This window comes from Orcinus orca, chromosome 9, assembly GCF_937001465.1.
Source record: "Orcinus orca chromosome 9, mOrcOrc1.1, whole genome shotgun sequence".
Lineage (NCBI taxonomy): Eukaryota > Metazoa > Chordata > Mammalia > Artiodactyla > Delphinidae > Orcinus > Orcinus orca.
This window is the reverse complement of record NC_064567.1, coordinates 50669812-50697609: the sequence shown is the minus strand read 5'-3', so window position 1 is coordinate 50697609 and position 27798 is coordinate 50669812. Positions and strand designations below refer to the sequence as shown.

The 27798-nt window shown below is 40.8% G+C and overlaps 1 protein-coding gene across 6 annotated transcripts in view; it reads right to left on the bottom strand.

Annotated features, from left to right (window-relative positions):
- OSBPL3 (oxysterol binding protein like 3) overlaps positions 1–27798 on the bottom strand; it is a 206296-nt gene that overhangs the window by 40749 nt on the left and 137749 nt on the right. For 3 of the 6 annotated variants that reach the window (XM_004265641.3, XM_033420558.2, XM_033420559.2), the window contains 9 exons: positions 25029–25196; positions 24315–24438; positions 22167–22270; positions 21872–21964; positions 20662–20818; positions 13168–13298; positions 9717–9824; positions 3652–3786; positions 2708–2801 (listed from right to left, as the gene is read on the bottom strand). In XM_004265641.3, the coding sequence (XP_004265689.1) occupies positions 2708–2801; positions 3652–3786; positions 9717–9824; positions 13168–13298; positions 20662–20818; positions 21872–21964; positions 22167–22270; positions 24315–24438; positions 25029–25196 (1114 nt within the window). The remainder of the gene's footprint in view (positions 1–2707; positions 2802–3651; positions 3787–9716; positions 9825–13167; positions 13299–20661; positions 20819–21871; positions 21965–22166; positions 22271–24314; positions 24439–25028; positions 25197–27798) is intronic. The other 3 variants (XM_033420562.2, XM_033420561.2, XM_033420563.2) reach the window with 3 other exon arrangements.

Here is a 27798-nt window from a genome sequence, read left to right as displayed (position 1 = left end):
GCATATACCAGTGTCCATGTTCTGAGACCATTCCAGGCTTATCAGCATTCATTCTGAATTCTTGGCAAATCGTCAGGTGGACAGCGCTATCTCCTTGTTTTAACCTACATTAAAAAAATTCCTAGTGTGGTCTGGAAAGCTTTCATGAACATTTCTTCTTTTCTGAATTGTCCGCTTTCCTATTGATATATTAAGACATAATCTTTTGTTTTTGTATTTGTTTTACAAGTTAATCCCCATTTGACATTTATCTTTACATTTGGTCTATGCAGTTTTTTAATGAATGAAACATTTACATCTTAGGTTTTTACACCTATCAATCTTTTCCTTTGTGACAACTTCCATTACCTCATGCTCTGGAATTCTTTTCCCACCCCAACATAGCCTATTTTCAAATGAAATCTTTTGCATGACATCAACATATGAGAAAGTGGTATTTTATTATAGAGCCGATCACTCTGAATAACGAGGCTGCTTTGATGAACAGGAGAATATGAAAGTGAGGTCATACTTTGAAGTCTCATGTTCATCTAAGCAACCAATTAAATTCTGAATTTGTTTTAATTGCTCAACACGGGCAAAACTCAAGTAAATAGCTGCAAATGATGACAGTCTTTAAAAACAGCATTCCATGTAATCTCAAAATACTTTCTTTGATTACACTAAATTTTGAAACAATACTATACTACTACTACTACTAATGGCTAATACATACCTAGCTTTTACTCTGTGACAGCCTTTCAAGAATTTTACGTATATTATCTCACTTATCCCTTGCAACAACCTCTTGAGATAAACAGAATTATGATCCCCATTTTACAGAGGAAGAAACTGAGGCACAGAGAAATTAAGTAACTTGCCCTAGAACACATAACCAGTGAGTGGCAGGGCTGGAGTTAACCGAGGAAATCTGGTCCCTGAATCTATATTCCTAACCACTGAACCTCCACACAGCACCCATCACAGTGACAGATCCTATTATGTGCCTACTGATTTGGGTGGGGGGGTAAATTAATAGGAAACATTCTAAATACCTACCATTTACTAAGGGCTCAAAGAAGTTCTAGTGTGGTAATTTATCAAGACCTGGATAAATCCTATTTCCTTCTGTAGGCAATACTGTGTCCTAAGATGCAAGGTTTATTTCTACATACAGTCTTTTCAGTAGAGTACTGATGTGCAGAAATCTAATCTTCCAAATACTGCCGAAGAAGAAAGCTAGGTTTGGCCCAGTGTTTGTTCAAGCTAAGAAAATGCTGGTCAGTAATCTAGCGAAATGGCTGTGGAATAAGACAGAGACAGCCTTCACCTCTTATATGCTTCTCCTGGCTGGTGTCAACTCAGCACAGCTGTGGTCTTAGGTTCGGGGGCAAGTCCTCTGTTCCCAACTTCGACCTCTGAACCTCTATACCTCTGTTCCTCTTGGCCCCCTCCCTAAGGCCTCAAACAGAAGGAGGACTTCAGCATTTGTTCGTCTTCCTCATCCACAATGAGAGTTCCCATTGTGTGTGTGTGTGTGTGTGTGTGTGTGTGTGTGTGTGTGTGTTGTTTGCCAAGGGAATAAGTGATGCCTCCTCATTTCTCTTTCAATTCGCCTCCTTATTTTTCTACGAAAACAAGCAGCGCATGAACGTGCTCCTATATTACTGGTCTTTGCCTTTAAATCACTGGTTCTCAGACTTTCCCACCAAAGGATTAATCTCTCCAGAAACAATTCAAGGAAGATACAGAGCATAATGAGCTTCTGACTTCTAGCAGGTGTGACGCTGAAAGGATATTCTTTCAGAGAACAGTAAATTTACCTGCCGAGGCTTTTTGACATTCAGATAACAACTCATCATCATCGTATTTCACATACGTACTGAGCTGGCAAGCACTGATACATCAAAAAGGAACTGACATGGTCCTTGTCTTCCATGTAGATATGAAAATATGTGGTGTTCTGGCATAGATAAATCTAGAGACCCCAGGCATGCTGAGTACCAAGACTGGGAGTATTTGATGCTGCAGGACTCATATAGAGACCTGTCCAATGGGCAGATTCTTCTCAAGGATAGGTCACCTTCCTAAACAGGCTTCAGTCTGCTTACTGAACTCCTAAATCCGAGCTGTTTGGAGATAGCAGACATTCCAGGTACCCGCCACGGTTCCAACTAACATTTCCTGGGCATCATTTTCAGTCTTGGGATCAACCAGTAATAAAGGGACATCTCAGGGTACCTTAAGCCCTACCCCCACAGGGGGAGCAGTTTGTTAACTCTCAAATGTGTTATCTTGAAGAATCGGAAGCTAAATTACCGCTTAGATCAGACCTTTTACAATATAAGTGCTATTGAATTCCTAAACTATGAAAACCACTAGAAACCTAAACGATAAAAGCTATATTCTAATATGTTTGCAGAGAGAATATTGAACCAAATAAGGAACATCTGTAGTATTAATTTTTGATATTTATATGATAATTGGTATAACCTTACTTTATAAAATAGAAATTTGCACTAGCCAACAAATGTATTTGAATGAATAAATTTTTCACATGTGAGTGCCATGTCCCACCTAGATTATAAAACTTTGAGGGTGGGGACCATGTCTTAAGTTTCTGATGCAGAACTTGCTAAGTTCTCTGTTTGCAGCAGGTACCCTATGCATGTTTACTAGTATTCTGTAAAGATCCAAACACTCAGAGATCAAACAATTTAAATCTTACCCAAAGTCTGTCTCTCATTATCTAAATCATTACTGAGATTATCTAAGGAAAGGTTGTCACTTATGTCACTGACATATGAATCATCTTCAGACATCTATGGGAAAGAAGAAATAATATACATTAGAGTAGACAAGCCAGATTTCATAAAGCCTTTACTTCAAATGATCAAATATTTTAGACCACACATTATAAACCTATAGAAATGATTTTGGATGCTGTTTTCATAAAGGCCCATACACCAGTCTGCCTAGGGGATGCTCACAGAAAATATGTTATTAAAATTCTTATACATTCTGGATTCATTCTCACAAGGAAAACACATGTAAACCCCAGATTTTAGTTATTATAAAAACTCTTATTAATTCTGACTGCATTTTCAGAATTTGTTAGCATTTGACTTGAAAGAGTTACAAATTGTCTTGTAACTATTTGTGAATAAAAGTATCTTCTATGGAAATTAATAGATAAAAAATATTAGAACTTCTATACCGAAGGGGTAAAATGATCAGTACTCACACTCAGAACATAATTATAAATTAATTATAACAACCATATTATAATAACTATAATAACCATAATTATAAATTACTATAGAGCAAATTCAATGAGGAGAAAATATACAAGGTGCTAACTTCTGACCCTGTAGTGGAAATAATACGTTATCAAACAGCTAATAGTCAAAATCATTAACCTACAATTGAAAAGAGGTATAACAAATCAAGTAACAGAAACCAGGATGTGCCCAACACCTACTTTCATAATTTTTGTTCCCGAAGATCTTGTATCTGTTTATGCTTTTTGAGGTATGAGTTATAAGAAGATCCTCAGAATGTAATGATAAAAAGGAGCCATTGAGTTTAGTGTTTCTAAATATGGGTATTTACTGAACAGGTAAAGCAGCAAAAGAGATTTTGGAGGCACCTAACTGAAAACAGTGGTCAAACCTCATTTTCTGAAGAGCTTGGAGACAACAGAACTTCCTGTGCATCAAAAAACTCTGAAAGAGAGTCAGTGATGGAGAGCCTGCTTTCGTTGGAAAGCTGATGGACCAGAGTTCGATTGTCATCTCTGGAGTTTTCCTATTTGAAACACAAAACCAAAAATGCATATATTTAGAAACAGTCTCAAGAGAAGCAAAATAAACAACTGATTTTGCTGCACAATACACACGGTCACAGGCCCAGGCAAACAAGCGGCTCAAAACAGAGGGCAGGTTCAAAGTTGAGGAGAAGCAAACCTCACACAAAACACGGTGAAAAGCCTAGGTCTCCCCCAAATGGGCACCTTGTTTACAGGCACTATCACAGCTCAGGCACACACAACAAACCTCAAAGCAAAAAAAGACTGTGCAGGTCAGTTTTTATTCCACTTAAGACGGGAAAAATTCCAACACTCTCTGAATCATATCCTCTTATTCTCTACCACTGCAGGATGTTTCTTTTCATCCTAAAATTTCCTCTGAATTGTACTCAATGCATGTCCTTGCATGGCTGGTTCAGAGCAACACAGCTTTCTTCTGCCTCAATTCTCTCGCAGAGGCCAGTGTGCTGCTCATGAGGCGTCCCTTGACAAATAAACAGTGTGTTTCGGTCCAGAAGTGCCCCTGGTGGTAGATCATTCATTATTCATGGATGAATGAGATAAATTCTCTTTGTCTGTCTCTCTCCAACCACACTGGCTGCAAGGGAAGGAAGTCCCCAATCCCCTTCCCACCCTCTCTGCAAACAACACAACAGAATACAGGGATTTTCTCCTCTTGCTGGCCCTCCATCCCTTGAGTCACTGAGTCTGGACTTTTCCTCTGGAAAGGACCTAAATACTTTGGGAATATCTTTTGTATGCTATTTGCAAGTGAAAATGCAATTTAACTCAAGAAATTGAGCAACTGCATTGTGCCTGTCATGGCGGGATACGATGACGAATAAGACAAGGTTTTTGGCCCGAGTAAGTGGTGTAGAGGACGCATCCAACACACATGAGCCCAAGACTATGGAACAGAAAGCGCTACAGAAGCGGACAGGAAGGAGAGGTTGATTCTATTAGGGGGACTTTGGTTGGGGAGGGCTTCACAGAAGAGGTGATGCCTAACTAGACCTTGAGGAATGAGAACATACTGAGGACGACATGATTTGATTCCTTTGAATCAGAGAAGACTGTCACCTGAACTTCCTGACAGTTCATATTTCTCACGGGGCTGATAAAGGAGCTGCTTATATATCCTTATGTATTTGATAAATGAGTCGCAGAATAATTTGGGAAACAAAAGTTAACGCATATTATGTCTTTCCCAGAAGTTTTATGAGTTCAGGACACACTCCTCAGCCTCATAAAATGGAGATGCTCTAACAGGAGGGCCCCAGCAGATGTTCATAATTAATAAAGGTCAAATGGTCTCTTTATGGAATGTTTACTTCAGGAACACATTGTATCCCTTTCTCTTCTAGACAAGGTATTCATTGAAAGATCCTACCCATTTTAATATCCCTACAGCCTTTTGAAAAGCAGGCTTCTTCTCCATGCTAACAAACAAGATCACTTAGGATCTATAAATAAGCATCACATCTGTCACCTTTAAAGGAAAGGTCTCTCTCCTCAAAAGAGGAGACGTGGTAATGAATAACTGAGCTCCCTTAATGTTCACTGAAACAACAGAACAGTCCTGTGTCTTTGCTGTGTCACTGCCACATAAGACTCTAATGATTTATTTACTTGTTCTCCTCATTAATTTATTAATAGTCACTCTGGTTCTTTCTGTATTTCTTCTTCCTAGGCTGATGGGTCAGGAGGATTTCTTGCCTGATCAACAGTGAAAACAGCACGCCTGGCCCCAGCCCTTTCTGCTGTTCCATTACTCCAGCAACTTCCTATTGATAGTCACCGAAAACTCAACAGGACTGCAGGAGCCTCCAGCCCTCAGCCCAGTGTCCTGCACAGCCCAGGACCTCATGTATTAAAATATTAATCTAGTCAGTTCAATTTAATCATATCCCCTCAAGTTTGTAAGGTATAAGTGGTTGTTTATCTTTTTTTACATTACAAAAAGATAGAGAAAAAGGAGGGAAGGGAACACGCATAATCCCATCACACTAAATCAACCACTATAGGCATTTTGATACATTTCTCTCCAATCCTTTTTATACATATAGCTTTGCTTTGTTTTGAAATAGTTGTCATCTATCTATCTAATTTTATAAATTTCCTCCAAACAACATTGCACCATAACTTCAGTGACATGGACATATATACACATAAATACACATATTTACCAAATGTAAAATAGATAGCTAGTAGGAAGCAGCCACATAGGACAGGGAGATCAGCTTTGTGACCACCTAGAGGGGTGGGATAGGGAGGGTGGGAGGGAGACGCAAGAGGGAAGAGATATGGGGATATATGTATATGTATAGCTGATTCACTTTGTTATAAAGCAGAAACTAACACACCATTGCAAAGCAGTTATACTCCAGTAAAGATGTTTAAAAAAATAAAATTAAATTAACACTTGTTCTGAGGATAAAGGTAGTACGTGCTCAAAATAGAAAATACAGAAAGATGTAAATAACATAAATATCACTTAAAATCCATCACCCAGATGTGGCCCCTATTAACCTGTCAGTGTATTTTTTGTATTAAAATATTTGTATATAGATTTTTTTTTAGTTTGAAAAACTGGGATCACACTGTACATAGTCTTTATTTAGTCTGCCACATTCACTTAACATTATATTGTGAACTTCTCCCTAGGCTGCTAAAATTTCTCTGAGACAATGAACTTTACTTGATAGATTTACTATATATGTGTGTCACAGAGTAACCATGTCATTTATTGGAAATTAAGGGTGTTTCCAAATTTGTAAAGATGGTGAACACGTTTGCAAATGTGTCTTTGCTCGTATGTCATTATTTCTTATAATCAGTTCTCAGAAGTAATTATTAAAAATGTTTAAGGCAGGGCTTCCCTGGTGGTGCAGTGGTTGAGAGTCCGCCTGCCGATGCAGGGGACACGGGTTCGTGCCCCGGTCCGGGAAGATCCCACATGCCGCGGAGTGGCTGCACCCGTGAGCCATAGCCGCTGAGCCTGCGTGTCCTAAGCCTGTGCTCTGCAACGGGAGAGGCCACAACAGTGAGAGGCCCGCATACCGCAAAAAAAAAAAAAAAAAATCCAAATCTAGTCAACATTTCTTTTGTAATTTTTTCTATTGCTTCCACATTTAGGAAGTCCTCCCTACTCTAGCCATTTGTTAAACATTTAAATCAATATTTTTCAGTTTGAATTTCATTCATTAGTGATTCATTTTAGTGTGCAATGGAAAGATTTATTTATTTATTTATTTATTTTAATTTTTTTGGCTGCGTTGGGTCTTTGTTGCTGCCCATGGGCTTTCTCTAGTTGCAGCGAGCGGGGTCTACTCTTCGTTGAGGTGCGTGGGCCTCTCATTGCGGTGGCTTCTGTTGCTGTGGAGCACGGGCTCTAGGCACGCAGGCTTCAGTAGTCGTGGCACGCAGGCTCAGTAGTTGTGGCTCACAGGCTCTAGAGCGCAGGCTCAGTAGTTGTGGAGCACGGGCTTAGTTGCTTCGTAGCATGTGGGATCTTCCCGGATCTGGGCTTTAGTTTCCTTGTCTCTAAAGTGAAACTACCGTCACCTACCTCATAGAGCTGTGGTTAGGATTTTGTGAGACAATGCATTTAAGTGCACATGGAATACAGCAAACGAGCAATTAAAAGAATCAAAAGTCTTGTTTTAGAGTTTTCTTTCAAGTTCTTGCTTGTTTGGTCTCTTAAATGGACTTTAGATTTAGTAGGATATTATCCCGAAAGTCACTTGGCCTTTCATTTGGAGTCTAAAATAACATAAAATAATCTAAGCACTCATACTTCATAATAGTAAATGTTCAGATTCAGAAATTTAAAATAGAAGGACTTGATAGGATATGAGAGTAACTTTTGATAGGAGGGGAGATTTTAGAATCCAGGTAGATTTTAGAACACCAAAGATGGGTAATTTGTGCAGCTAAAAGGTAACAGAAGGGAAGCAAAGAAAGTAAGAGGGCCTAAAAACAGAGCACCCTGGGCTGACCCCAGTGTGGGAACTGTCATTCCCACAGTGTTTGAGAAGCCTGTGAGCTACCCAAGGAAAGGACATTGGAGTCGAGCTTTCAGGCTCTGGGGCGGCCATTTCCACTCACTCTCTTATTTCCTGAGGGCAACAATGACTTTTCCCATACTGGGAAAGTCAGCCTTTCCTTTTCACACTCTGTGAAAAGCAGGATAAAACACGGAAAACAGAAAATCACTGAAAGAGGAACTAGATCAGTGAGACAAGCAAATCATCAATTCAAGACACTAGCAGGCTGTTTTGGAAGCTGTGAGCTTGAGGGATGTTATCACTCCTCTTCAAAGACAATGTACAGCCTTTAAGCCTTCAGGTGCATTACTTGTGAGATCAATTTAAAAGCATGCATTTTAAAAGACCTGTGATTTTGGTTTCCTTTCCCAAATGCAAATAGCCCCAAGGGTACGCATTGACTATAAATTTACAGAACCATAAATGAAGGGTCAACTTGCCATTTATCTATTTAATGGCTTGTTAAATAAACTAATGTAATTAGGTGATAATTTCAAAGGTAAGTGCTGCCTGGAAGCGGGCACCAAACCCCACAGAACGCCATTGCGTTTGGCAGCAAGCCACCCTGAGTGACGGCTGGCCTCAGTGACTGAGCCCTGATACAGCAAACCTGTACCAGCAGATTCAGAGACAGCCCTCCTGGTAAGCATGTTTCTTTGCCCAGGCCTGAAATGAAGGACCCTTTAGGTAATGTTTAGGTGCTCAGTCTTGCAGGGGATTCAGTTTGGGTCTGGGCTAAAGGATAGATGTATATGTACAACTGATTCACTTTGCTGTACACCTGAAACTAACACAACATTGTAAATCAACTCTAATAAAAATTTAAAAAATAAATAAGGTGATTGAAAAGATCTCTTGGGGGCAGGGAAGATGCAGAATTTCATGGTCAACCACTGACATGTATCTCAGAAGTAATAAGAGGCCCTCCAGCCCTGCGGAGAGAGGGTACCACCCTCATCAGAAGAGGGTCCCATCAGCTCAGGACACAGCCTGTGCTTCACATGAAGGTGGATGCCTGGGCCTTTCAGTCTGATTGATTCCAGCATCTAATCTTCCCGTCGCCCGACACAACAACCTTCCAAGGAGTAAAGGAATTGTGTCAGGCTTTTGTTTTCTTTGAGGACAGAAAAAGGAGGATGATGAATTAAGATTAAACATTAGAAACTCCTTTAAAAAATCTACAATGCCCACCTCTTGTACCTGACCTTCCTTTTTTTTTTTTTTTAATGCACTCACTCTAATACATTTGTTAATGAAAAATTTAGCACAATTGAGGCAGGCATATAAACGTAAGAGATTGCTAAAAACAATTTTGACCTTCATTACCCTTTTCTACTGATTTTTTCAAGTAATCCACTTGTATTTTTCTGAACTTCCTCATTTTAAACACAGTCAAAGAATATTTTGGATAAACATCCCAAGGCTTGAGAACAGACATTTTTAACATACTATGAACTGACCAAGACACTCAACTGTAATAATTCTCCCCCTCTGAGGGTAATCACAGGAAAGGGAGAAGGAAACAGCCACATAGAAATAGGACAGTGGTTCTCAGAGAGGGAGCAAAAGAAGCTGGCTGGGAACTGGGATGCTATAGGTTGGAGAAAGTGAGGGTTTTTTCAGAAGTAACAGGAGAAAACATTTGTCTCTGCACAGTCCCCACTCCAGTAATATCAAGAGAAAAGGGTGATCCTTAGGAGGAAATTGGGGTAAAGAAGTACAAAGGGAGGAAGAGTTCCAGGGGGAAAAAGCAGTTTAGAAATGCAGCTAGCAGCATACTTTCAAGGAAGCCTTGGAATCCTCAGCTGCCCGTGGTGAGGGAAGCACAACTCCCAGGGGCAGCAGGGAGGCCTGCGGGGACAAGGCGCGGCGACATTACCCACCTCTGCCAGACGATCACCCGACTTGGCAGCAACTGGGCGGTCGAGGAGCAGAGACTCAGCATGGATTCTGCATAAGCGTTCTTTAAGATCTGTGTTTTGTGCTAGGGCCTGGAACACGTTAAAAATAGTGGGGCTCCGTTAATAAATGGATGTTTCAGAAAAGCACAGCAGCGGGCCCAGTGTGGCGGAGCCCTCGGGGGCACTTTTCGACTATTTTTCTTGAATGTTATCCAACAGGATACCCCTGAGATGCCTGGCAGATACAAGATATTAAACACTGGAAACGGAGGCCCTCCTCGAATCTCATTTCCAGGGATGGAAGTAGGGTTAGTAAGGCTTTCCTTTCGGTGGAGAAGGAAATCACAAACACCTACAGCTTTTATTACTCGAGGTTTCTCGGCCCCTCCTCCTTCCCAGCTGCCTTTAGACTCTGACTACCTCCCTCTAAAGATCCCAAGCTTCTCTCTCTCATCTTCAGTAAAAATGCTGCTCTTACCCCTTACGATTGGACATATTTTAATGTTATTTAATTATCACACTAGTTGAATTGGATCTTAGGAAGTGTGCTGAGAAGATTTTGTGGAGGATTAATTTTACTGTTTTACAATATAGGTATTCATTGCTTTATATTCATTCTTCATGACTAAGATAGTTTATTAAAAAAAAAAAAAAAAAAAAAAAGAGCTTACTTACCTGGGTAAGGGCTAAGGACCAGGGCCCTGGGAAGGGGGCTGTGAGATGTGAGCTCATGTCAGCCCACCCAGATCTCTTATTTCTCCCTGGACAGGTGTGATTCCCTAGCCCATCCTCCCAACTAGGAGAGTAAAGGAAGGTGTTTCTTTCATGCTGGTATCCCCTGTGACCAACTGTTCTCCAGATGATCTGTTTTTAGAAAGGGACAACTTCATCTGATTCACCCACACACACTCCCACAGTCAGCTCCCCAGGTGCTTGTACACAGATCCATCCTGTCTGTCTGTCTTCCTGACTCTCTTCTGAGAAGCTCAGAGCCTTTCCCATCCATCAGGGCCCACAGGGTCTAGCTGCTGAGAGCATAGAATGATGTCTATATTTACCCACTGCCTGGATCTCAAACAAGAATTTTGGCTTTATTTTTTAGTACTCACAGATGGAAAGGGTTATCGGGAAATTCTCAAGGGTCATTTAGGAAACACTGAGTAAATGTTTCTTAAATCACACAACTACATCTAATAACCTCTACCGGGCATTCACTTTGGCCAATATGTTGCTGGCGTCTTAGTGTAAGTGGCTAGAATCTATACCACTGGCTAGAATCTCCATATGGTCTGAAAAATGTGCTATTTTAGTAGCTTCTCTTTCCTTTGTAAGCCACAGGCAGAAGAAAGAAAAACACAAAGATTGCACATACAGCACAAACATATTCATTCTGATAGCCCTGAGATAACTCTAAAATTCTTATTTTTAAAAAACAAGTCTTGAATTTAATCAGGAATCCAAGACAAAAAGGAAAGGATCATTCTGTTTTATCTTAAGTTTCCAAAATCCTTACCATGGGTGAGGGAGAACTCCTTAGAGAAGGTAGTGACTCTGGACTAGGATATCATGGCCAGGTGGGTCTCATGGCCTCTACCAGACCAGCAGATTAACAAAATGAGGCCAGACCTCCACAGGAGGAGGGCAGGGGACAGGAAGACGACAGTGAAAAGGACTTTGGGGAGCCCATCAGAGGTACCTTCTAAGTGCACTAAAGGCCACCCTACTGGGAACAATAAGAAATGCTTTTACCACTAAAAAATAAACTTAAAAAAAGAAAAAGAAAAAAACCACCCTGCTTCCCTCAAACCAAAGCAGCACCCAGTGTGTGGCTGGCTGTCCACTACAATCCAAAAGGGGCGTTTCTATCTCTGGGTCTACAACATTAAGACTCTAAACATGGAGTAAATCTATGTTATTTTTTATTTCGTTCAAAGATAACCTACTGGAAATATTCAACTGAGCGAATATTCCTTAAGTATCTTACAATGACAGTATGTACCACTGGTAATGTATTTACCATTAACGTTACACCAAAAGCATTGCTTTACTTTTCTCAGTAATATGATGAGTAGAAAACATGGGTGGGTATTTTCTAGTTCTCTCACTGCCTGAATTGGCTTCTGAAAACAAAATCCTAAAATTCACCTCCCCTACCTGACCCTACATAGAAAATTCAGTATTGCTTCAGATGGTAATTTCACATGTGTGCACGCACCCTCCCCCTTTTCACAATAAGTGTTCCACATACAAGCAAAGAGTAGGAGCAAATAAGTATGTTCTTTTAAAAGTTCTCCAGATTTTTTATAGATACAGAGATAATAGCCAGACATTGTCAGCTATTCAAAACAGAGTTCTAGGATACTGCACTTCAATGGAGTCCAGCTCTTCTGAGGAATAAACTGGAATCGATGAAAAAAAAGGAGAGAGAGTGAATGACAGGACGGCTTACTGAACAACATCTGGGGCTTGGCAGTGATTTTTTCTGTTGTTATGAAGGCACAATGATTGCCTGACACTCCTTATGACATCTCTTTGTGCCCATGGGGGGAGCAGGTGGGAGCTGAACGTTTGTACTATCAAATCAAATCACTTTTTTGTCTTTGAAAGAGACGTAGTATAAACAGGTAGATAGGATCAATGCTGGGCAGCAGAGAAGAGTGTGAATTCAAAATTTCACTCTGTTGCCTGTACCTGTCAATTTGGAAAGTCAATCTAAGCTTGTGAAGTCTTAGGTATGGAAATCTGCAGACTGTCAGACTTTGTAAGCATTAACAAACAAATGTCAAGACAACCATATAACGAGAGCTTCCCTAGTGGCACAGTGGGTAAGAATCCACCTGCCAATGCAGGGGAGACGGGTTCAAGCCCTAGTCGGGGAAGATCCCACATGCCGCAGAGCAACTAAGCCCTGTGCCACAACTGCTGAGCCTGTGCTCTAGAGCCCGCAAGCCACAATTACTGAAGCCCGTGCGCCTAGAGCCCGTGCTCCGCAACAAGAGAAGCCACCGCAATGGGAAGCCCGCGCACCGCAACGAAGAGTAGTCCCCGCTCGCCGCAACTGGAGAGAAGCCCGCGCAGCAACAAAGACCCAACGCAGCCAAAAATAAATAAATTTAAAACAAAAACATATAACAAAAGCTTTACAGAAACAGAAAACTCAAGATAAATAGGAGGAAACCAAACAGAGTATCTAATGCTCAGTGAAATACTAGCTACTAAGATTTCGAGTAGGCTCAGCTTTGGTGTTGAGAACAAGCAGATCTGATGAAAGGTTAGAATGTAATTTGGATAATGTGTTTGGTTTTCTCATGAATTTTCAACACAACCTTGGAAATCATGAATTTTCAACATAACCATGGCAATGGAAAATATAAAATGTTCATGAGCCTCGACACACTGTCAGGCATTTCCATGACACAGACGTGTAACTTACAGATGACAGGGCGTGCTTCAGACCAAGGACCTGGGCAGAGGGGGAGACAGAGACATCCTGCTCCATCAGCTGCTTCAGTTTCTCTCTCTCCGTTGATATGGTGTTAAAAGCTGACCTTAAAGTGAAGTAGACTATAAAGATATAATCATTATAAAAAGGAATAAAAGAGTCATAATTAAAAACAAGATATAGAGAGATGTACTTCTTATAAAAGAACTTAGAAAAGTAACAGCCATGAATATTTTGCGTCCAGCAAATGTGCACCTAATTGACTTTAAAAAATACATCTGAAATGTAATACCAAGAGTGAACCCTAATGTAAACCATGGACTCAGGGTGATAATGATGTTTCAATGTAGGTTTATTGATGGTTAACAAATGGACCACTCTGGTGGGATGCTGATAGCGGGGGAGGTTATGTATATATGTATGGGGGAGCGGGTATGGGAACACTCTACTTCTTGTTCAATTTGCTATGAACCTAAAACTACTCTAAAGAATAAGATCTATTAAAAATTTGAAAATCACACATATTTGTCAATTCCGAAGTCCCTATCCACTATAAAATTCCATGATTTTATGAGCTGTCACCAAGATATTTTGACACTTGAAAGGACTATACTTCTCAATTATCAACATTTAGTTTTGTTTGTATCTCCAAAGACTGGAAATGTTTGAAAACAGAACTTATTGGTTGTCAGAAGGAAAACGGTAACGATGCAGAGGAGAAACTAGACAGCACCTTAACTAGGTGTCCAAAATTAATCACTAGTGAGAGTCAGATGGACTTCGTGTACCTTGAGACTTTGTGTGATACCCTGAAAAAGACACACTATTGTTTTTGTTGTACACAAGCCTGAGATAGGCCATCTGAATCTGCTCAGGAGGAAACATCAGACAACCCCAAAATCAGGACCATCCTATTTTTTCAAATTGGCCTGTATTCTTCAAAAGTGTCAATTTCATCAGAGAGAAAGACAGACTCAGGAACTGCTCCTAATTATAGGAGACTAAAGAGGCATGATAACTAAATGCACTCTATGACCACAGACTAGAGCCTGTACTGAAGGGGAAAAGAGCTATTAAGGGATGTTATTTGGATATTGACAACATTTGAATATGGAAGGCAGAATAGGTAAAAGTACTGTTTCAATGCTAAAATTCCTGGATTTCATAACTAAACTGTGGTTAAGTAACGGAATACCCCTATTCTTAGGAAATATACATATAGCATAAAGGCATAAAAAAAGACATGATGTTTGATTCCTATTTTCACATGGATGAGAAAAAATAAATGCACACACATCTGCATATGTGTGTGTGTGTGTGTGTGTGTGTATATATATATATATATGTCTCTGTGTGTGTGTGTAGAAAGAGATAAATGCAGCACAATATTAAAAATGGTGAATTTGGATAAAAGACATATGAGAGTTCTTTGTATTATTCTTGCAACTTGTCTATAAGTTTAAAATTATTTCCAAAAAGGTGTTACCTACCCTCTTCCTTGTTAGTCCTTCCAGCTGCCTGACCCAGAATTCCCCACCTCTCAACGTGGCATTCCACAATTGGTTCACTTTAGTGAGCGTTCAGGTACAATGAGAGCTCAGTGTTATTAGGCACTCAGATGCCTGAACTGAAGTTTTAAAAACCGTTATTAGGTACAGCAAAAAATTCACCAAGTTTTGATCACATAATGTACAAGTTACCTCCTAGGGATAAGGCAATTGTCATCCGAATTGATCATGGAAATCACGTGTGAATATTTCCAATCTCCTTTATTCTATTTTGTTTTAGAAAGGCAGGAAGAAGGAAGAGGCTGAGACATACTTCTACTCCAATGGCCTGGCATAAGACTGAACTGCCTGGTGCTGCACTTTTTGAGGTACTGTTATTCCAGAGTGGCCGATTCAGTATCACAGAAACTAAATATGCATGACTGAATTACTCCCTTCATTCCACAGCCACGCAGACAACTGAACCTCTCTCGATAGGCTGTCCCTAAATTGTCTGAGGTTGTGGTGTTAAGCCATAGACTTAGAGCATCTTCACAAAATCACAGGACAAATAAGCAATTTGTTTAAATGCACACACAAATTATGGTGCTTCTGTTGACAGAAGACAGGGGTCAAGGGTCAATAGGTACTGAATTTTCTAATAGTGTCTATGGAACATGCTTAGCTCTTTGATTTAAACAATTCAGTTGAGCACAATAACAGGCAGCACAACAGAGCCACCAATAGTGTGAGTTCCCACATCAGCCCTGGGTTCTTCCCAGCTCCATCACTTACTCACTGCAGGACTTCGGACAGGTATATTATGCACCTGGACCCCAGTTTCCTCACTTGTAAATAGGGATAATAATAGCATTTACTTCATAAGATCATTATGGGGATTAAATCAGATAATGTAGGTAAAGCACTTAACCCAATGCATCGCATATAATAATAAATGCTACTGCAATAGTAATAGTGGTGGTGATGAAAGAAACATACGAGGCTGAAAGTGGTGATGGCTGCAGTCTTTTGAAATATGGGCAGCAGTTTTAGGATACTTGAGTCTCTTGCTGGAACATCATTTTATAAATAAATGCACAGGGTAGAAGTTCTATGAATGAGAGATTGACCAGAATCTACGGAGCAGTAGAAGCAGTGGAAGCTCTCACCCAGAAAGCAACAAGCCCTGCAGTTAACTCACTCACTGCATCTTAGGTCCTTTTAGATAGGCACCCCTACCCCTTGCAACTCCACAGGATACCCATGCCCATCTGAGTGGGTCCCTGGGGGAACACCTCCTCACTGTCATCTTTTGGTAAGTTTACTTAGTATCTTACTACAATTATTTTCTTAATTGAGGTATAACTGACATACAACATTATACTGGTTTCAGGTATACAACATAATGATTCAATACTTGTATACATTTGGAAGTGAACACCACAGTAAGTATAGTTAACATCTGCCACTTTACATGGTTACAAAAAAATTTTTTTTCATTGTCATGTTTATTGCTCTAAATTAAACAGACATGGCACTCAGCTGGCTGCCACTTTACCAAATCAATTCCCTTGGCTTTCAGATGGCCTGCAGTAAAACAAGGCATTCAACCAAACTAGAAGATTACTATTACTATTTGCAAATGAAGATTTCTCTCACTGCAAAGATTTTCCACAGGTTGCAGGAGATGTATCCCTAAAACCTCACTTTTTTCCCTTCCAAGGCAGAATGTGAATATCCACTTCTATCTGGAGTACCCTGACCCCAGTCCTATACTAGTCCTTGCTTTCCCATCCTAAATCTGCTCATCAAATATGGTAATTTTTGCTTGTATTACTAATAGAACACTCTCTCACAAAATCTCCTTGTAACAAGAAGCAGCAGCATGATTTCTGTTCAGTGGAAAACAATTAATCATAGAAGATAATTACAGAATTTGAGAGGCCAAAGAGTCAGGACAACTACTTTAAGACATTTAACAAATGAGGCAACTGAGGCCCAGAGAAGTTAATCAATGAGGTGAAAGTCCCACAGCTAGTCATAACAGAGGTGGCCTAGTTGAATGCAAGTTTTCTGACTTAGCTTGTATAGAGGGTTAGCTCCAAAAAGTCTTATTATTTACAATGTTTGCTGACATATGTTTCCAGGAACTTTAGTTCCAGAGCGATAATAGCTGACAGCAGTTTGGGGAAGAGGGAGGAGATTTTCCCTAACAACGTTGAAAATTTGAAAATCATTAAGTTAAACAAAGCTAACAGGCTTCTCTGCTGCAGGACTTCTCTTGGGCCTTTAATATTTACTGTGTAAATATTTACTTGTGTAAATGCAAAGCAGACTATAGTCAGCAGTGTTTTCCAAACATTTTAAATCCTGGAATTCTTCTGTTTTTTAAAGTGTTATATGGGCAAAGTGTTCCATGAAATACATTTTGGGATATGTAAAAGCTAATATATGTAAGGCAAATTACTTATGACTTTTAGACTTTAGTACATTTTGTTCTCTGTTTGCTTATATATATGTCAACATAGACACAAAGCCAGACACGTGAACCAATGAGAATTAGTTCAATGATACACCATAAAAATCAAATTTATAGTCTAATATATACAACAAAGACTTTTTAGGATGGGTGTATATTAGTTGCCTACCATTTGATCCAACTTCTATGAGACAGGGAGAATTCAGATGCATTTAACAAGCTGAAAAAAAGTAGGTAACATAAGACTATTTACAACAACAATGGAATTCTTGCCTTGAGCTCAGCTGCTCTGAAGTCATGGTCAACAGATTAGTGATGCAGTTAAGAAAGTACAGTAAAAACTGTCAGTAACAAAATCAGGCTTACAAAGGAAGAAAAGACAAGATGCTTCAAAAGTTTGAATGGAAGTGAGAAAGCAGGCAAGGTCACAGGACACAGGGAGAACCTGAGAACTGTCTTCATTTCATGAGGCCTCTGAATTACAGCCTCTGTAAAAGGGACTCCCCGAGATCTTTCAGTCTCTGCAATTACGCTCTAAAACCACAGGAATGAAACAAAGCTTGCTGGGCTCCCTGTGGAATTCACTGTTCGCAAGCCCGTGGGGCGTGGGCTATAGTTGAATAGGTGTTCCTGGACTTTTCTCGGAGCACAAACCTTGACCTAGTCTAGGTATGTGGCAGCCCTGCAGCCAGCTGGTTTTCACAAAGCCCAAAAGACAGAACAGCTGGCTGAGGCCCATTATAAACCTTGCACAATGTCAGGCCCTCTGCAGGAGGACAGGGTCAGGGGATCAACTCAATAGAGCAAACTCTGTCCTTCTGAGGAAGCAGCTTCTTCAAGGCAGGTAAAATCAGGATAGCTCCCTTCCGCAGGGAGGCACTATCTTCTCATTTTTAAAGAGACAGTGCATATTATTAAAAAGTAATGGCACTGTATAGGAATTTCCTCCCACAAAACCTAAAATGAAACAACCTAATTACAAGTGGTCCTTTAATACTAGAGAACCATACTGGGGTGTGTGAAGATCTTTAAAGGGGTGGGGCAGGTAATTCTTCCCATTTTACAGATAAGTTGTACTGCCAAACATGGACAAGGTTCTAATGGTCACTTGGACAAGAGTTTGAGGTAAGAATCTGTAAAGAGCATAAAATAGTTTCCTCATAACCAACGTGTTTTATTTTAAGTTTGTAGGGTAAGGGAAAAGAGCCAAAGGAATCAGTGATGTAAAGGAAGAAAAATACAGGGTGATGAGAGAAAAGCAAAATAGGAAACATCTTCTCTCCTCCCACTTCAAGTACTGCCCTCCCATTTAAAAAATTTTAACTCGGGCTTCCCTGGTGGCGCAGTGGTTGAGAGTCCGCCTGCTGATGCAGAGGACATGAGTTCGTGCCCCGGTCCGGGAAGATCCCACATGCCGCGGAGCGGCTGGGCCCGTGAGCCATGGCCGCTGAGCCTGCGTGTCCGGAGCCTGTGCTCCGCAACGGGAGAGGCCACAACAGTGAGGCCCGCGTACCGCAAAAAAAAAAAAAATTTAACTCATCTTCTCCTTTAAAAAGTGATAAATCTATGATAATTTTTTTTAAAAAGCAGAATAAGTACTCCCAGTCTCCGTCACTAAAATGCTGGTATGTATCCTCTCAGACTTTTTTAATATGCCTATATATGCCAGATTTATATACTTTATTTTTTCCAAAAAAAAAAATGGGATCATACCTTATATTTTTTGCTCAATATGTTGTGTCAATCTTCCAATACCTATAAAAATAAAAATAACCCTGGCTACCCCATCTGTGAGGGCAGTGAGACACCAGGTGAGGAGCACAGACTCTGGGGTCAGGCAGGTTAGAATTCAAGTCTCAGGTTGGCTACTTTCTACCATGGGACCCTCACGAAGTTCTTTGGCTTCTCTAAGCCTCAGGTTTCTTACGTGTGCACAGATAAGAGGTTACAGTCATACACACTCTGCGGGTTGCTGCTAGAATTCAATGAAATACTGCATGTTAAGTGCTTATTAGCAAATACCTGACATGACACTGTGTTCGATATAAGATAGATGTTATTATTGTAGCTGTTGAGTATTCTAGTATATGATTACATTGCATTTTAAAAATCCAATCCCTTTACTGTCAGGCACTTAGGTTATTTCTAATTTTTTTTTAAACTTTCTATTGTGAAATTTTTATAGACTCACAGGAAGTTACAAGAACAGTACAGAGAACCCCTGGGTGCCCTACATCCAGTTTCCCATGGTGGTAACATCTTACATAACTTTGGTACAACATCAAACCTGGGAAATTAACATTGGTATAACCTACAGCTCTTATTCAGAGTTCACCGGTTTGACAGGCGCTCACTTGTGAATATGTGTACACGTATGGTGGTCAATGCAATTTTATTGTATGTCTAGATTCGGGGACCCACCACTAGAATCAGGATATAGAGCTTTCCATCACTACCAGGATTCCTCTCACTACCCCTTTATAATCATACTTGCCCTCCTCCTTGTCCCTGACCCCTGGCAGCCACTAATCATTTCTCCATCTCTATGCTTGTATCACTACAAAAGTGTTAATAAGTTCAATCATACACTATGACACCTTTTGAGATTGGCTATTTTAGGTCAACACGATGCCCTTGAGATCCCCTCCACTGTGGCGTGTATCCACAGTTCATTCCTTTTTATTGCTGAGTAGTGTTCCACTGCACGGATGTACCACCTTTTGTTTAACCATTCATCTGCTGAAGGACATTTGGGTTGTTCCAGTCTTTGGCTGATACAAATAAACCTGCTCTGAACAGTGGTGTATAGGATTTTGTGTGGACTTAAGTTTACATTTCTCTGGGATAAATGCCCAGGAATGTGAATGTTGGGTTGTATGGCAAGTACATGTTTGGTTTTATATAAAACTGCCAAACACTTGTCCAGAGTGGCTGTACCATCTTGCATTGCCACCAGCAATGGATGAGAGATTCAGTTTTTCTGGATCCTTACCAGCTGTCAGGTTTTTTTTTCTAAATTTAGCTATTCTATTAGGTGCATGGTAATGTCTCACCATGCTTTTGATTTGCATTTTCCTAATGATGGTGAAAATCTATTTCTAATTTCTGATATGATAAATACTGCTATGATGGATATCTTTGGATAATTTTAAAATTAATTCCTATGAATGAATTCTTCAAAGTGGAATTGCTGGATAGGCAGACTTTTTTAAAACTTGAAACATGATGTCACATGCCCTCCAGAGAAGTACCAATTTACACTCTCATCAGCAGCATATAAATTGCTCAGCCTTTAAAGTATACTTAAGGCTCTCACCTTCCCCCCTACAGAGTTAAAAAGAAACTTCTTGCCAATACACTCTGTACTACCAGGGAAATAAAATAAAAATTAGATTGCCTGAAATCCTAATAGAGCAGAAAACAAACCAACTAAGATCCCCCTCTCCAAGGACATCCCACATTCAGATGAACATTTAACATTTTCATCAAACACATTAGGAAGAAAGAAAACTCATTTACCTTTATGGGCAATATGACACAGATCTTCTTGCATTTTAGAAAACTCTGATGAGGTTTCAGAGCCATCGGAATAATTTTTGTCTTCTCCAAAATCTAGTGTTGACAAATTAGGATTGGAGGAATGCAGTCTTACTGGGCCAGAAAAAGCTTTGGGGACCTGAAGTGACACCAAAGGGAGATATTTCTTTTTAGATACGAATCGGTTAGAATATTTACTTGTTTCTAGGACTGGAAAGTACTAAGAACATTCTATAGAAAAGTCTTTCTATTGAGTGATAACTTATAGGAAAACACTTGTTACAGAAACTTTCACTGGCTTCTTGCAAAATAAAAATGGGTGAGAAATCACATTTTCCTTTGGAGGTGATCACAGCATTAAAGCTACAGGTTGAAAATGACAGCTAAAGCAGCCAGGCTGTTTCTCGTTTAAATTCATTTCCTTCCTCCTGGCAATAATCACCCAGGATCTACGTTGCTAATAGTTAATGGGGTAGATTTAAAAATGTTTTCTTTACTTGCACCTGGTGCTTCTTACGAAACAAACCTCCTTCTCACGTGTTTATATACAAATCACTCTTTGCTTTCAAAGTATTTAAGTTCACCCCATAAAGTGCTTTGAACCAGTGTTATTAATATATAAGAGTATAACAGTTTCTGTAAGTTTCTGATTTATTTTGACCCTGACAATGCTGCAATTTAATATGCAATGGCTGAGCTGCAAATCGTGGCTTCTGGCTTAGCCGCGCATTGGGAAAGTCAGCGGCTGCGTTATGCAGTGAACTTCTGATGGGGGATTGGAAGGTTGGAGACAAGAGGCAAGAGAAAGTCTGTACAGTGTCCTGCTCCCAGAGGCTCCAGCCAGTGGGCTCAGAGGGATGATGAATCCACTGAGTTGCAGCAGAAGAGGTGAGTCAGAGCACACGACCACAGCAGCCACAAATCAAGGCACACACCGAAGCAGGGAAGAGAGCAGGCAGGCTAAGCATTAAAGAAGGGGAAACCAAAACCCTTTACCCAATATTCATTACATGCTTATTCTAGTATTCAGAAAATCTTCCAGAAAATCTAAGTGACTGAATTCCTCTCTCTGCACAGGGTATTTGAGAGAATAACTACAGAATATTCACTTATCTATTCTCCTCTTTGAGTCCAAGGAGTCCCCAGCATATGTCCATGAGGAAACCAGCCTGGGGAGGGAAGCAAGGGTTACCTGCAGCGTTCCTTTAGCGTCTTTGCCAACAGCTCTGGACCGCCATCTCCTATGTGATCTTTTTTCCTTTTGGGGACTTTCAAAAGATCCACCCTTTGTTTCAAAACAGGAAAGAGAGCACAAACAGTAAGGTCTACCAAACCCATAGGGAACGACACACACCAAAGAGACCACCTCCATCCCCTTGAATCTGGCTGAAGCAACCAACAAGACAACTTCCCTGTTAGTGAAAGGCTGGCAGGAGAGAGGAAAGCGGAAGAGTGCCAGAATGAAACAGAAGCGGGATCTGGCTAACCTGGATGACATTGATAGCCGGAGCCGAATATGTCCGATGCAGGACGTCCATACTTTGCAGAAGCTGGCTCATCTCCACCAGGCAGTCATGACAGTTTGCCAGTTCTGTGGGAGAAAAGCAAGAGGAGGAGTCAAACACCCTTATCTTGCATTCCAGCTTCCCTCTGCTAGTGCCAGCTGCTTTTCTCATTTATCTCTATTTGCTTTTTTTTTTTATTTTTTATTTTGATTTTTTTTTTGCGGTACGCGGGCCTCCCACCGCTGTGGCCTCTCCCGTTGCGGAGCAACAGGCTCTAGACGCGCAGGCTCCGCGGCCATGGCTCACGGGCCCAGCCGCTCCGCGGCATGTGGGATCTTCCCGGACCGGGGCACGAACCCATGTCCCCTGCATCGGCAGGCGGACTCCCAACCACTGCGCCACCAGGGAAGCCCCTATCTCTATTTGCTTTTACATCTCATAAGGATAGGAAACTTCACTTCCCTTCTTACAGGAGAGACAGTAGACCATTGTGGTTATGGGCATACCTCTGGAGGACCACGCTGCCGCAGTTTGAATGTACTTTACGAACTGTGAATCTTGGGCAAATAACATAACTTCTCTGTGTCTCAGTTTCCTCATCTGGAAACCGGGGGTAATTATATACCTATCTCACAGGATAGTTGAGTTAAAAATGAGTTGATAAATGCAGAGTACATTTAGAGTACCCAGCATATGGTAAGCACTAAATAAATCAGTCTTCATCATCATCATCATCACCGTCACCATCATCATCACCAGCACCATCATTGTTACTTCTAATCTTTCAGGAACAGGCTGTCACTATCCGATTCTAAGGACCCAACACAAGTTAAATGAATGAAATTAAAATGAAGGGTGTATTGGTCTCTAAGGATAACGTTGTCAATCATGGACCTGCAAGAGGACCATGATGGTCCTCCACAGATTGACCTACGAGCATCCTCAGTCCAGTTCCTGGGTCACTAACTCAAAAGCTAGTCCTCAATGTGCTGTTCACTGGATGACGGTGGCTGTTTCTCCTGAGAAATCAAGGTCCAAAAGCCTAAAGACGGCGGCTCTCAAACTTTGGTATCATCAGAATCACCTGGAGAACTTGTTCAATCAGATTGCTGGGCTCCACCCCCCAGTTTCTGATTCAGTCTCTCTGAGTTGAAGCTGAGAATTCGTATTTCTAATAGGTTCCCAGGCCAGGCCAATGCTGCTGGTCCAGGGAAAACACTTCAGGGAGTACTGTCCCAAAATGTCACTCAGTGAAGCTCACATTTATTGGGAGGGCAACACTTATATGGCTCCAGGTGTGATAAGATCTGCATTCAACAGGCAAAAATGCAATTTTCAGGCATCTTTCTCTGATAGTGGTTCTCAATTGTGGCTACACTTTAAAAATCAACTGGTGAAATTTTTAAAATCACCTACGTCCAAGTCCCATCCCCAGGCAATTACATTAGAACACCCCCAATCCCACTGGTGACTTTTTTTTTTTTAGTTCCTTGAGTGATTCTTAGCTAATTAAGGTTGAGAACACAGAGCTTCCATACGGTAAGCGTTCTCAACCCTGGCTCCTTATCAGGATCACTTGAGGAACTGCAGGAAAACTAGTGATGCCAGGGCCCCATCCCACACTAATTTAAAAAGATTCTTTGGGACAGGGGCCTGGGCATGCGTATCCTGCATTTTAAAAGCTCTCTTGGCGATTCTAACGTGCAGCCAGGGTAGAGAACACCCGTTTGGTGGGGATCTCCATTTGGTTCACCCACTCGCCTCTGGAACAGTGATTTAAATTCTTGGATGTGCATCAGATGCATTTTTGGCACTTAAAAAAATATAGCGAACTGTGCAGACCCCATCCCTGGATTCTGTGGTTTAGTAGGCCATATGGAAATCAGGCATCAGTGCTTAAAGAACAGAAAAGGAAACCTGTCTACATGCACACCCAGGGGAAGACATAAAACTCTAAAGGAAAGTGCTTGTTGTTGATCACGAGTGCAGACTTCATAAGCAAAATATGACAGGGAATGTAGACCAGTGAAGGGGGAGGATACAAATGCACCTGGGGTCTGAATACCAAACCAGTGTAATCTAAGAGCAGAGGTTTTGACAGAAAGAAACAGAGGTTTCGAGTCACTCTACCTTTAGAGCATTTTTCCATGTCCTCTGAAGACTGTAACCATAATGGAACTCGAGTCTCACCACCACAAGAAAATGATAAATTGCTTCCGGTTTGAAACGAATTCTGCTTTGATATACCGCTATGCTGTTCCACAGATGACAAAAGCACATTATAAATGAAAACAGAGCTCGGTGGGAACACTTTAGGGTAAAGGATAATAAAGTGGGCTTGTAGCTAATGGAAGCCATCTGCCCATAATAAGGAAGAAGCTTCTAGCAAAGCACTCCCCTGGAGACCCTGAGACCGCCAGCTATTAACCGCGTGGCCATACCATGCTACGGGCCCCTGATTTCTCCTCCTGTCAAATGATAACCACACTGAAATAATGACACAAATGTTGGGAAAGATTTTGCAATTCTGTATGACTATAAGTGCACCTCTTGTATGTTACAAGCAGAAAGCCAACTGAAGTCAAACTGGTCAAGAGAAAGCTGGAGCTTTCAGGGATATTAAATCCCTCCGTACATGCTGTTCTCCAGTTACACTCTCGGCATTAATAGATGCCCTTCTGGCCCTCGTTCTGACTGAGTGGACACACAGACTAATGAAATCCCAGCTCAAGCTTACCCTGCTCCTCCCCACAAACCCTTCATTCCTCAGACACGGCCCCCGAGAGCAGACTCCTCCCCACACAAAGCCACCTTCCTTCAGATTCATTATCGGCAAATCATTACCTTCCTACTGGAAATGGTGTCCAAGACCTCAGAACCAGAGTCTGTGACAGCAGATCCTGGGAAAAAGTGATTAACTTCGTGTGGAAACATGGCAATTTCATTCTGACGATATATTCTGTGGTGGCGAAGTTTGGATACCCACTCATCGAAGACTTCCTCTGACTTTACCTAGATTATGTTGGGTTGAAAGGAGACGAGAATGTCAGTCACTCTAAGGAACAATTAGTCATCACATTGAGGTCACTCCTAGCACTTCTTCATGCTGTCATGTGTAGAAATGTGGAAATACCAGTTTACTGACTTCATTTACGTAGTCTATAGAACAAGCTGGAGAAGGAGATGGAGAGCAAAAATGGTCTTCATAAACTCTACATTTAGGCATTCTATGAAAGAGTCCAATTGTTATGTTATTATTAGGAAATATTAAAGAACAAATAAGCTGAAATTTACATTTATCCATCTCTTAAAGTGGTTCCAAGTTCTCTTGTCCCAGTTTCTACTAACCATACTAAAAATATTAGCACCATTTTTAAAAAAAACTCTTTTATAATTCAGACTTTTCAGACCAATCTTCTCTGAACTGGAATGAATTAATAAATTCTTCCTAAAATATTTAATCTTGTTAATCTTCTCTGACAAAGAATATGGTGCTGAGGAATATATGTTAATGAATGTGAAGGTTACTTAAAAGAACATTTCTCCCACTCTTAGAAAACAAAAATCTGATAAAGTTTTATCAGTGATTTCCAGGATTTTTCAAACACACATACACAAACTTTTAGCCATTCTCTCCAGGAGTGACTATCAATGTATAATTTCTATGAAGAGTAATGTTTGTATCTAGTAACTTTTATTATAAAGTATTTCAAATGTGCATAAAAGTACTAAAAAGAATATAATAAGCACCTATGCACCATAGATATTTCTTAATAGTCAATATTTGTGTGTGCATGATGGTGTATCAATGCTTTCAAAACGAAAAATGATAGATATCTATATACGAGAACACAGAGACTCATGAAGTGGTAATTTAAAAGACCTCAAAAGGATGTATGGTAGGTTAACTTCCAAGAAGAAAAATCCAGGTCAATTCAGTTAAAATCTTTACTAATGCTGCTACTGAGAGCAAGGATGTGGAAATAAACGTCAGCAACATCCTTCACGTAGGAAGTGTTCGGTCGGCGTTTATGTTTGCTATGTTGATTAGAAGTACACACAAGACTTAAACCCCTCCAGGTGCTATTGGATGTGTCGTTTACAAGTAGAAGCAACACAAACAGACTCACATCTATTTGTCTCCTTTAAATTATGTTCTTGAAATGTACTTCATTTCCCAGATGTTGTTAACTGACTGCCCAGGACAGTCAAATATGTACTATTCCCCAAGCCTAAGCCCCTATGCCTGTGGCTGTAGGTAATTGCGTACAGCAGGGCTTCTCACCCTCGGCACATCGACAGGGTGGGCTGGAGACGTCTTTGCCGTGGGGGCAATCAAGCCCATGTATGTGCTAAGCATGTATTTGCCCAAGTACTACGATGTGCTATGGGGAGGACAGGGACACATTAAAATGGGGAGTTCATAATCTCATGCTTTTATTTTCCCAAAGCACAGCCCCCACTCCCAATATTCCAAGTAATTTGTCCAAGTAAGAAAAGACTCTTAACATTTTCTCAATTAATTTCTAACACTCGGGTACCACCTAATAGTTATATATAATACATAAACATATTGAGCTTACTGTGGGTCACGCATTACGTCAAGTTTTCTACATGCAGCCCTACAAGACGAGCACTGGAACTCCCATTGTCGGGGTGGGAGGGTGGTGAGAAAACTGAGACTTTCAGAGATTAAATCATTTGTCAAAGGCTGAAAGCTAGTAAGTAACCAGGCAGTCAAGATCTGAACCAGATCTGTATCTCCAAAGCTCTTGCTTCATGCTTTTAACTATCTATACCACCTGCAGGAGAAGGGGCAGAAGAGGGTAGTTAAGCAGCTTTCAGAGATACTGTTTGAAGACCCATTCTTTAGGGGAAAAATTTTTGACATCACTGTGGTATGAGAATTTTAATGAAATCCCTATAAATTTAGTCGAAGTTGTAAGATGGGGCTTCTCAGACTGAAGATCATATTTTATTTCAGGAAACATTTTTTTTTTTAAGAAGATGTTGGGGGTAGGAGTTTATTAATTAATTAATTTATTTTTGCTGTGTTGGGTCTTCATTTCTGTGTGAGGGCTTTCTCTAGTTGCGGCGAGCGGGGGCCACTCTTCATCGCGGTGCGCGGGCCTCTCACTATCGCGGCCTCTCTTGTTGCGGAGCACAGGCTCCAGACGCGCAGGCTCAGTAGTTGTCGCTCACGGGCCTAGTTGCTCCGCGGCATGTGGGATCCTCCCAGACCAGGGCTCGAACCCATGTCCCCTGCATTGGCAGGCAGATTCTCAACCACTGTGCCACCAGGGAAGCCCAAGGAAACATTTTAACCTATAGTAAATGGTTCTTCACTAAAGATGGTACTGCCTGGGGGTAGAGGGGGTTTGTATTTGGAAACATGAAGTTTTCTGTTTTTTGTTTTTTTGTTACTGATGTCACAATCACAAGGGAGGGGGGGATTTAGGGGATAAGAGACAATGAGGCTAAATGTTCAGCAGTGTAAGAGACAGTCCTACACAATGAAGAACTGTCCCATCCAGATATCAATAGATATATCCTTAGAAATACTTTCATAATGAAGATCTTCTACATGTTGGCTGGATGTTTTGAAATTCAAAAG